The sequence below is a fragment of the Herpailurus yagouaroundi genome, unplaced genomic scaffold, assembly GCF_014898765.1.
Source record: "Herpailurus yagouaroundi ecotype Mexico unplaced genomic scaffold, PumYag 569, whole genome shotgun sequence".
Lineage (NCBI taxonomy): Eukaryota > Metazoa > Chordata > Mammalia > Carnivora > Felidae > Herpailurus > Herpailurus yagouaroundi.
In genome coordinates this window covers 869,453-881,632 of record NW_024412786.1, presented here as the reverse complement: position 1 = coordinate 881,632, position 12,180 = coordinate 869,453, and the positions used below count along the sequence as shown (strand labels likewise).

The 12,180-nt window shown below is 41.3% G+C and overlaps 1 protein-coding gene across 2 annotated transcripts in view; it reads left to right on the top strand.

Annotated features, from left to right (window-relative positions):
• ATL3 (atlastin GTPase 3) overlaps positions 1 to 12,180 on the top strand; it is a 50,169-nt gene that overhangs the window by 17,631 nt on the left and 20,358 nt on the right. For both annotated transcript variants that reach the window (XM_040466067.1, XM_040466066.1), the window contains exons 4-5: positions 3,974 to 4,078; positions 4,577 to 4,627. In XM_040466067.1, the coding sequence (XP_040322001.1) occupies positions 3,974 to 4,078; positions 4,577 to 4,627 (156 nt within the window). The remainder of the gene's footprint in view (positions 1 to 3,973; positions 4,079 to 4,576; positions 4,628 to 12,180) is intronic.

Below are 12,180 nucleotides of genomic sequence, written 5' to 3'. Positions count from 1 at the left end.
AGAATGCCCATTTCCCCTTTTCTAGCTGCTACTAAATTGTTCTTGACCGTGGTTGTGACAGTTCACCATTTCACTATGTGATACGAGAATACCATTTCCCCAGACATCCAGCAGTTTATCTGAGCGTACATGTGACTCCTGTTCTGCAAGAGCTTCTCTTTAGCATTTCGTTTCCCCATTTGCCTTATTTTTCTTTTTGTAAATATATGCCACGATGAGTTCTTTTTTATTGAGATATAATTCACATATCATAAAAGTCATCTTTTAAAAGTATATAATTCAGGGGTACTTGGGTGGCTCGGTTGGTTAAGCACCTGACTCTTGATTTCTGCTCAGGTCATGATCTCTGGGTTCATGGGATCGAGCCCCACGTCAGGCTCTGCACGGACAGCACAGAGTCTGCTTGGGATTCTCTCTGTCCCTCTCTTTCTGCCCCTCCCCTGCTCGCTCACTGTCTCTCTCTCAAAATAAATATATTTTTTAAAAGTGTATGATTCAGTGGTTTTTTATCTACTCATGAGGCTGTTCAAGGATCACTATTGTCTAATTCCAGAACATTTTCATCACCCCAAAAAGAAACCCAGTACTCATTAGCAGTCACTCCCCCATTTGCCTCTTTTCACAGCACCTGGCCACTCTTGATCTGCTTTCCCTCTCCACGGATCTGTTTGCCTGCTCTGAACATTTATTTCATACAAATGGAATCATACAATATGTGGTTCTTATGTCTGGCCTCCCCCCACTCCCAGCCCAGCGCCCTCAACACCCGTCCGTGGTGTAGCATCATCAATGCTTCATTTCTTTTCGTGGCTGAGTAATACTCTGTTGTATGGACGTGTCACACTTTATCTTTTCATCATTTGAGGGATATTTGGGTTATTTTTACTTTGTGGGTATTATGAGTAATGCTACCATGAGCATTCATGTACAAGTTTTCATGTAAACATAGGTTTTCTTTGTCCTTGTTTTTACTGTAGTTAAGAGCATTTAACATGAGATCTACCTTGTTAGAATTTTAAGTGCATAATATAATGCTGTTAACTATAGGCAGTAGGCTGTGTAGCAGATTTTGAGAACTCGTCCATCTTGCATAACTAAAACTTTATACCCATTAAACAGCGCCCATTTAGCCTTCTCCTCAGCCAACCACCATTCTCTTCTCTGTTTCCTTGAGTTTGACTATTTTAGATGTCTCATGTCAGTGGAATCAGGCAGCATTTGTCCTTCTGTGACTGGCTTATCTCAGTATCCTCTACACTAAATTGGTAGATAGCAAAAATTCACGGGCGCTAATTGAGGAGAAAGAGATGCCCGGAAGCGTACTTTGGCAATACGGCAATGACCTTGCTTGGTTCCTACTGGACCTGGGAGAGATCGAAGGTTGTCATGTATGGCAGGATTTCCTTCCTGTTTAAGGCTCAGTAGTATTCCGCTGTAGGTAGATACCACATTTTCTGTATTCCTTCATCAGTTGATGACCATGGGAGCAATGACCATAGGAGTCGAGATATCTTGAGATACTGATTTGAATTCTTTTTGGGTATATGCCCAGAAGAGGAATTGCTGGATCATAAGGTAGTTCTGTTTTTAATTTTTTAAAAAGTTTTTCATGTATTTTGATAGAGATAGCATGTGCAAGTGGGGAAGGGGCAGAGAGAGAGAGAATCCCAAACAGGCTCTGCACTTGACAGCGTGGAGCCTGACTTGGGGCTCGAACCCATGAGCCGTGAGATTAAGAACTGAGCTGAAACCAAGAGTCGGATGTTTAACTGACTGAGCCACCCAGGCCCCCTCCCACTGAGCCACTCTGACTGGTGTGGGTGATACTTCATTGTGGTTTTGATTTTCATTTCCCTGATTATTAGTGAATGATACTGAGAATCTTTTCATGTGTCTATTGGCCATCTGTCTTCTTTGGAAAAATGTCTATTCAGATCCTCTACCTACTTTTTTTTTAATGTTTGGGAGAGAGAGAGAGAGAGAGAGAGAGAGAGAGAGAGAGAGACAGAGCAGAGGGGGAGGGGCAGAGTGGGAGACACAATCCGAAGCAGGCTCCAGGTTCCGAGCTGTCAGCACAGATCCCAATGCGGGGCTCCAACTCACGAACCGTGAGATCATGACCTGAGCTGAAGTCAGACGCTTAACCGACTGAGCCACCCAGGCGCCCCTCCTCTACCTACTTTTTAATCAGATTGTTTGCTTTTTAGTGTTGAGGTATATAAGTTCTATATATATATATTTTAGATGTTAATCCTTTATTGGATATATCATTTGTAGATATTTTCTCCTATCTTCTCCTATTCAGTAATGCCTTTTTGTTTTTTTGGTTGTTTCCTTTGTTGTGCAGTAGCTTTTTTTTTTTTTTTTTTTCAATTTAAAAATTTTAAATTTCATTTGTTCAAAAGCTTTTTATTTTGGTTCATTGTGGCTTTGATTTACATTTGTGTTTCCATAATGACTAATTATGTTGAGAATATTTTTTTGTACTTAACTAGCCACTTGCATATTTTCTTGGGAGAAATACCTGTTCACATCAAATTCATTTTTTAGTTGGATCATTTGTCTTCATTGCTGAATTGTTCTTTATATACTTTGAATACTAGACCCTTGTCAACATAGATAATTTGCAGTTATTTTCTTTTATTCGATAGGTTGTCTTTTAATTTTCTTAGTAGTGTCTCTTGACGTGCAGAAGTTTTAGTTTTAATGAAATCTAATTTGTGTACTTTTTTTTGTTTGTTTGCTTGTGCTTTATGTTCAAGCAACCTTTACTAAACCCAAGATCATGAAGATCTTGGAAACACCTCTGTTTCCTAACGGTTTTGTGGTTTTAGTTCCTATATTTAGGTTTTTGATCCATTTTGAGTTAATTTTTGTAAGTGATGTGAGGTAGGGATCCTTTTGTGTGTGGATATTCATTTGTTTCAGCTATAATTGGTGTTGATTACTCAGTTTGACAGTATGCTCTTCAGAAAATGGATGTGTGGAAAGGATAAAGCTTTCATGTCTGTCACTAGGTTTCAGTGTATTGAGGCTAGAAACTTTATTTGCTTTGATTTATTTTTATGCATAATACTTCCTTTAAAAAAAATTTTTTTTGAACGTTTATTTATTTTTGAGAGAGACAGAGACAGAATGCGAGTGGGTTGGGGGAAGAGAGAGAGGGAGACACAGAATCCGAAGCAGACTCTAGGCTCTGAGCTGTCAGTACAGAGCCCAACGCGGGGCTCGAACTCACGAGCTGTGAGATCATGACCTGAGCCGAAGTCAGATGCTCAACTGACTGAGCCACTCAGGTGCCCCGATGCATAATACTTTCTTTTGCGTGGATTTATATCATATCTCTTCTACCACAGTAGTGGGTTGGGTATCTGAAAATAAACTCAAAAACATAATATGTGATTACTAGGACCTGATCTATGAATTACATAAAGTAATAATCATTTCTGTGAACAAAAATGCCTGAATGATTGACTAGGTAGGTGAGCTAATCGGTCTCAACATTGGACTTTTTTTTTTAATTAATGTTTATTCATTTTTGAGAGACAGAGAGTGTGAGTTGGGGAGGGTCAGAGAGAGAGGGAGACACAGAGTCTGAAGCAGCTCCAGGCTCTGGCCTGTCAGCACAGAGCCCGACTTGAACTCATGAACCAGGAGATTGAGCCAAAGTCAGATACTTAACCGACTGAGCCACCCAGGCGCCCCAACATTTGACTCTTAATTCGTGGGCATTTTCCCCTTCCATACGTATTGCTCTGTAGGCCTCTGTTTCATACCATCTCATCAGGTCAGAGCAGATAATCTTCTCCAGGAAGATTCTCTGATCAAGACAAAGCCCCTAAATAACTACTTTTCTGTGGAATTTACGAACAGGTGCCAAAGCCTCATTTACATGTCACCTGGACTTTTCAATTTCTTTTTTACATTTTTCCCTTTCTCACTCTTACGTTGCTGGTCTTTTCCTTTCTCTTAGGTTGCAGTCGTTCTGATGGATACCCAGGGGGCGTTTGACAGCCAGTCCACCGTGAAAGACTGTGCCACTATCTTCGCTCTAAGCACCATGACCAGTTCTGTGCAGGTAACACCACTTGCTTAAGATAAAAGTTTGCAGAGGAAATAAGATAAATGGAGTATATCTATTTTCAGTTATTGTTCTGTTATCAGAATCCCTAGGTGACATGTAAACGTTCTTTTTAGACTACAGATAGACGTTAAGCTCTTAGAAGCTCAAAAAGGAGCTTAAACTGTTTTTCCACTTTGGTCGTAAGTATATATAAAATACGCCAAAAAAAGTCTGGAAAGTGGAAATTGAAATCACATTAATTACATCACATAGGAACTGGAGATTTGGTAAGGACTTAGGAAAACTGTATTTTAAGCAGTAAAGGAAGAATTATGTGATTCCAACCTTATATGCATTGTTTCCCAAAAGAGAGATAATATTACTGTTTGGACAGACCTTGGGTACTTCTGTGCAAACCTTTAGTTGTACAAAGCTTCTCTTCAGTGCTTTTGCTTATTTGGGGTTCCTTTCAAGTAAGCTAGAGTGGCATCAATCTGGATTTTTGTTTTCTAGATTTATAATCTGTCCCAGAACATTCAGGAAGATGATCTTCAGCAGCTACAGGTATATATTCATCATAAAAGTCTTAATGTCATAGTGTATCATTTAAAAGTTTTGAGACTAAGAAAAATTTTACAGCTGAGTAGTTATAGCAATAGATTGAATGGTGGGGGAAAGTTTTTGGCTCACAGAGGTCCGGTCCTGTTACTGCTGGGTGATCAGGCAAGGCCTTACTGAGTTGAGCACGGAACCCAAGAAAGTGGGCGAGTAAGTTCTGCAGCTATATCTTGGGGGGTGGGGAGTAGTGGTGTAGGAGACGGGGCAGCAAGACGGCCTGGGGTGGAGGGTGCTTGGCAGGACCGAAGAGCAGCAAGGAGGCCAGTGGCTGGGACTGGGAAGTGTGACAGGAGGAGGCTTAGCGACGACGTCAGCGAGGCATTTAGGTCCTGCTGACGCTCGGCTTTTGCAAGGGCTCGGGCTCTTCCTCTGGGGGAGGTGGGAGCCGTGTGTTGAGCAGAGTAGTGATGTTAGGTGAGCAGAGGGTCGCTCTGGCTGCTGCATTTGGGATAGATTTTTAGGGACAGGCGTGCATTCAGTGAGGCCGGTTGTGAAGCTGTTGTAGTAATCCGGGTGAGGCTTAAATAAGTCCGTGTTTGTAAAATGCGTAGCTTTGTGCGCCTGGAAAAGAGTATGTGCTTAATAACTGCGAGCCATTATTTATCATTACTGTCACTACCTACGGTTAATTAGTCTCGGTCTTCTATTCTCCACGCAGCGGTCCTTTTATGTTCGTCCTGTAAAATACTGTCCCGTGGCGACTCCAGAGTGGGATGCAGTTCTTAGCATGTCTTTCTGATTCCACCTGTCCCATTGACGTTCAAGAAAACACATCGGCATACAGAGGAATGAGGGTGTCATTTATTATGGGGATTACCTGGAGTTAGTTCTAATTTATAGTCCTGTAAAAAGCAAAGAACATCCTTCCTCGACCTTGGCCTGTACCTGGTGACTGGTGTTTCTGCACCGGGGCCGCGACTCAGTGGTTGAGAGCTGTTGTTCTTAAACGCGTCTGTCAAAACTTGAGTTCGACACCTTTCCCCCTGAAACGGATTCCTCTCTAGACTCCTGCCTTCCGCACACGTTTCTGAATGTCTACCTCGTGTGAGGCGGTGCACCCGGTGCTGTAGACACAGTAATGCTTGAGGCGGACGTCATTGTGTGTGGATTGTGTCATCCGGTCAGCGAGAGGTCATAAACGAGTAGGCGTGGGTGGCGGGTGAGGGCTGCTGTAGCCAAGGACCGCAAATGAGGGGACTCACACAACACAAAGTTATTGGGTCACGGTTCTGGAGTCCGGAAGTAGAAGTCCAGCTGTCCACAGGGCCATGCCCTCTCTGAGCCTGTGGGGAAGAGTCCGTTCCTGCCTCTTCCTCGCTTCTGGCCGTCCTCGGCATTCCTTGGCTTTGTAGAGTTTCGGTCTCTGCCCCTGTCTTCCCTCCGTGTGTCTCTTTGTCTTCACCTTGCATTCTTCCCCGTGTCTGTATTACTTTTTCTCATAAGGACCCCAGTCATATTGGCTTAGGGCCCACGCTAATGACCTCGTCTTAACGTGATCACCTCTGTGAGGACCCCGTTTCCAGTAACGTTTCCTGGTGGAGATGCTTTCTTCACTCTATGCCGTCTTCATAGAGGCTGAATTTAGCTCTATAAATAGTAATACATTATCTGTCACTGTAGTAGTTTCTTTATTCTTAAAAGTGAAGTGTATTCCTTATGACATTAGAAATGATGTTCTAAAAAAATGATGATGTTCTTGCAAAAAATTGGACACCTTGGATAGATTGAACTCCTCCTTCACCACACAGATCAGGTTTGAATGTATCCTTTCTGTTCTTTTTCTTTGTAAGCATATATATATCCCTGTAGAAAATAGGTAACGTGACCACATGCCTTATGCAAACTCTTTGAGACTATGTGTGTTTTGGAATTTGAAATTTTTTGGACTTTAAATATATATTTTTTAACATTTATTCATTTTTGAGAGACAGAGTGGGAGAAGGGGAGGGGCAGAGAGCGGGGGAGGGGCAGGGGAGACACAGAATCTGGAGCAGGCTCTAGGCTCCGAGCTGTCAGCACAGAGCCCGATATGGGGCTTGAACCCATGAACCGCGAGATCATGACCCGAGCTAAAGTCGGATGCTCAACCGACTGAGCCACCCAGGCACTCCTAAATTTTTTGGATTTTAGATAGAGAAATATGATGCATATGAGCATGAGGTTGAAGACAGTAATAGACATTCAGGTAATACCTCCCAATAAAACATTTTACTATTTCTGCAGTGAAAGGTATGTCTGAGAGATGAAATGGGACAAATAAAGCTTAGAAAAAGCCTCACATCAGTTCAAGGCAGGTTTTCCTCCAAATGAGTTTGCCACCTAACTTGGGTTTTCAGAACTTGTTGGATTTCAGAATTAGGTAGGAGAGATCATGGGTTTTGTACAGTTTTGTATGTGTGTTTTTGTCTTGTTTATATGTAGTATTTTATATGTTTTAGGTGCTTTCTTTTTTTAAGTATCATTTTATTGTTTTGACAAAGTAATATATATATAATGTATATGCACAAAATAATGTATATACATACACATATGTATATATACTATACACACACACACATAGTGGAAAAGTCAGTAGAATTGCAGTGTTCATAATAAAAAAGAACATTCTTTTGACCTCCTAGTTCGTTCTCCAGAGGCAACCACTTGTGCTTTGGGCTGTGTCTTCTGCTATTTGCTTCTGAATGTTTAAAGAACATGCTTATACTGTTCCTTCTGGATTATTACAATTGAAATAGTCATAGCTTCTTGTGCAGAATTAGGATTTAGCATCTTTACCACTCTCCCACCCTCACCCATTGGCTTCCTTCCCCTCGTCCTTCCAATAGGTAGGTCACAAGTTGTAGCTAAAAATGTATTTGTATTTGGGGCGCCTGGGTGGCGCAGTCGGTTAAGCATCCGACTTCAGCCAGGTCACGATCTCGCGGTCCGTGAGTTCGAGCCCCGCGTCGGGCTCTGGGCTGATGGCTCGGAGCCTGGAGCCTGTTTCCGATGCTGTGTCTCCCTCTCTCTCTGCCCCTCCCCCGTTCATGCTCTGTGTCTCTCTGTCCCAAAAATAAATAAACGTTGAAAAAAAAAAATAAAAAAAAATGTATTTGTATTTACCTTATTGTATGGGTATTTTTCTATGTTTTCATCACTGACGTTTCTTGTGAATTATGGTTGCATTTCTTGTAATGAATTACCTGTTTTTTTGTTGTTGTCGTCATTAGTGTTCTGTGTGCTTCTCACTAATGTATCTCAAGGGATAGACTCCTAAAACCTCTCAGTATGATCTACACACTTAGGCTCTGGTTTTGTGTTTTGTGTTTTGTTTTTTTTTTTCTTTTTTCCCCTTGGGGAGGCCTCATGCCTGGTCACAGTGTTCTCCTCCTCTCCCCTGGACTGCCTCCTTTAAGGCCTGGTGCACAGCTGTCCCACTGTCAATTTCTTTCTTTCTTTCTTTCTTTCTTTCTTTCTTTCTTTCTTTCTTTCTTTCTTTCTTTCTTTCATTTTAAATTTTATTATGTTTTCCCTCATGATGAAAACATTTATGATATGTCTTTGCAGCTTTGAAATATGCAATGCCATATTAGTAACTATAGCCACCATGTTGTACATTGCTTCCCTATGACATGTATTTTATAGCTGGAAGTTCATACTTTTTTTTTTTTTAAGATTTTATTTTTAAGTAATCTGTATTCCCAACATGGGGCTCAATCTCATAACCCTGAGATCAAGAGTCGCATGTTCTACCAACTGAGCCAGCCAGGCGCCCCTGGAAGTTGATACCTTTTAACCCCCTTCACTTTCTTTCCCCTACCCTCGCTCCACCTTTGTATCCATACGCTTGTTTTTAAATTTGTTCAGATTCCACCTACAAGTGAGATCACATAGTGTTTGTCTTTGTCTTAGTAAAACAGTACAGTGTCTACAAGGCCCATCCATATTGTTGGAGACAGCAAGATTGCCTTCTTTTTTATGGCGAATAATAAATATTCCACTGAATTTTGCACCACATTTTTTGTATCCATTCAAACATGGATGGATACTTAGGTTGCTTCCATATCTTGGCTATTGTAACTAAAGCTGCATTGACCGTGGGGGTGCATATGTTTTTTTGAATTACTGTTTTCGCTTTCTTCAGATAATTACCCAGAAGTGGAATTGCTAGATCATATAGTAGTTTCATTTTTAATTTTCAGAGGAGCCTCCATACTGTTTTTCATAATAGATGCACCAATTAAATTCTTACCAACAGTGGACAAGGGTGCCCTTTTTGCCACGTTCTTGCCAACACTTATTATTTCTTTTCTTTTTTGATAAACATTCATTCATCACACTGATGAGGTAATATATCATGGTTTTTATTTTCACTTCCCTGGTGATTATTGATGGTGAACATGAATAATTCATGTACCCATTGGCTATCAGTATATCGTCTTTGGGAAAATGTCTGTATAGATTCTCTGCCCATTTTCTAATTGGATTATGGTTTTTGTGGGCATGTGTTGTTTGTGTTTTCTTTTTTTGTTATTTTGGCTGTTGAGTTATATAAATTCTTTTTTATTTAAAAAATTTTTTAATTTATTTAATTTTTTAATTTTTAAGAAATGCTTATTTCTTTTTTAAAAAATTTAATGTTTATTTATTTTTGAGAGTGTATGCCTGTACGCTGGTGGGGGAAGGACAGAGAGAGAGGGAGACAGAGGCTCTGAGGTGGGCTCTGTGCTGACAGCAGAGAGCCCAATGCGGGGCTTGAACTCCCAAACCGTGAGATCATGACCTGAGTCAAAGTTGGATGCATAACTGACTGAGCCACCCAGGCACCCCTTAAATGTTTATTTTTATGTATTTTGAGAGAATGAGTGTGGGGGAGGGAGGGGCAGAGAGAAAGGGAGGGGAGGGAAGGAGAGAGAGAATCCCAAGCTGTTAAAAAACCCGTGAACCATGAGATCGTCAGTGACCTGAGCCTAAATTGAGAGTCAGACACTGACTGAGCCACCTGGGTGCCCTGAATTCTTTATATACTTTGGCTATTAACCCTTCATCTGATACATGATTTTAAATTATTTTCTCTCATTTAGTAGGTTGCTTTTTCATGTTGTTAGTATTTTTCTAATTCCTGTGTAGCTTTTTAGTTTGGTGTGGTCCCACTTGTTTATTTTGGCTTTTGCTGCCTTTGCTTTTGTTGCCAAATCCAAAAAATTGTCGAGACTGATGTCAAGGAGCTTACCACCTGTGTTTTCTTCACAGAGTGTTAGGGTTTCAAGTTTTAAGTCTTTGATCCATTTGGAGTTAATTTTTGTGTCTGGTGTTAGATAGTGGTCCACTTTCATTCTTTTGCATGTGGCTGTCCGGTTTTTCCACCACCATTTGTTGAAGAGACTGTCTTTTCCTCATTGTATATTCTTGGCTGCTTTGTCATAAAGTTAATTGATCATCTATATGTGGTTTTATTTCCAGGAGAACAGAGAGCTGTTCTGTTCCATTGATCTGCATGTCTGGTTTTATACCAATACCATACAATGTTTATTACAAAACAGTAATATAGCTTGAAATCAGGGCCTGGGATTTTTTTTTCAATTCCTTTTGCAGTTGAATCCTATTTAACCTTTTATTTGTTTATTCTCTCCTTTGTTGTTGTTGTTGTTTATTCTCTCCTTAATTCTAGACATTCTCCACTAGCTTTTCTGAGAAAGGTTAGAATGGATGTATAGCAGATCACTTTTTTGAGTTCTTGTAAGTCTGAAAATATTTTAATTTTATCCTAGAATTAATGATAGGATAGAAATAATTTTCTTTTAGAATGGAGGGCATTGCTTCATTGCCTTCCAGCTTCCAGTGTTGCTGCTGAAGTCCCACACCATCTGATTCCTGATCCTTTGTATGTGACCTTTTTCTCTCTGAAGCTTTTAAGATCTTCTTATTGTTGGCATGAATTTTCATGGTAATGTACCTTAGTGTGGGCTTTTTCTTCATTCTTTGTAAACCCGCATCCTCAGAAAGATAAGATGTTGCAGCTCGTGCAACCAAGAAAAAACTGGATGCTGTTAAGAAGCAACATTCAGAAAACAAAAGCTCCTGGAAATGAAAGCTGTGGCAGCAAAAACGGAAACTTTTGTAGAGAAGGAGTTAGACGCCAAATTGGAGAAACTCTTGCTGGTAGGTTGAATGAAAGAACAGAGTAGAAATTAGACCAGAGGGAGGGAGTGAAGCAGAGAGAGAAGGGCAGGGGGGTGGGGAGGAGAGAGGAGGGAAAAGAGGGAAGAAGAGAGGAGAGGGAGAGGTGGAGAAGAAGGAGAACAGGAGGGCACAGCAAGAAAAGGAAACGTTGAGCATCAGTTCAGGAGAGGTCGCACCTGTTATTAATGATAGGTGTTTTAGTAAAAGAGAAAATGGAGGGAAAGAAATTATAAAAGGGATAATGTAAGATGATGTTCTAGAATGAAGGACATGAGTTTTTGTCTTTCTTCTGGAAGCTTGTCTCAGAGGTCTGGTCCTTGGCCATGTGTATTTAAGATGAGTTATTAAAAATCTGACTGGGACCTTTGGCGAGAGGGCGAGCCTTGTGCACTGGTTTGGACAGTGAGGTGACTGAGCAAGATTATTGGATATTTTATTGCAACCCCGAAATGTCTGTATTTGCAGACTGTTCTTCTTGGGCTATGAGTGTCCCCAGAGAAGAGTTCTGTAAACCCCTGCCCGAGTGGGTAGAAGCTTACTGTGGCTCCAGCAGGGCGACAGGCTAAGGAGACTTCACTGTTCAGTATGTCGACCTTGACTGAAGTGCCCGTTTCCGGTAAAGTAGGGGACTTACTCCTCTTGGCTGAGTTCGGTATCAAAGTCTAAATTCTTTCTAGTTTATCCCCTCCAGATAGTACACTTCCCATCTTCTGTGGGCAGATAGAGGGTCTGGAGCGCGGGGAGGAAGCGGGATCTGCGAGGTTAGGTGCTCCAAAAGGTGCTGTCTCCAAAGACTTTCAACGGTTTCTTTAGTTGTTAGTCCCGTTCCCTCACCCCCCTCCTACATGGTGACTGGTGCTTCTCATTTCTGAGCCTTTCAGGGTTTCTGCTGAGAGAATCTGCTTTTTTCTTGTTGGCCCCTGCCTGTCACAGACAACTTAAGGCAGAGAGAGCCAACACTTGAGACAGTTTTCATTTGTCTGTTTTCCTTCCAGAGTATTTTTGATAACTCTTTGCTGCCATATCAGTTCTCATCTTCTTTGTCCTGTGAATTTATAACTTCTAAACTTCATTTTGCTATACTGTTTTTTTCAAGTTTATTTATTTATTTTGAGAGAGAGAGAGAATGTGAGCAGGGGAGGGGCAGAGAGAGAGAGAGAGAGAGAGAGAGAGAGAGAATCCCAAGCAGGCTCCGTGCTGTTAGCGCAGAGCCTGACGCGGGGCTCGATCTCACAAACCGTGAGATCATGACCAGAGCTGAAGTCAAGAGTTGGAGGCTTAACTGACTGAGCCACTCAGGTGCCCCCGTTTTGCTGTACTTTTAGTGCGAGGCTTCA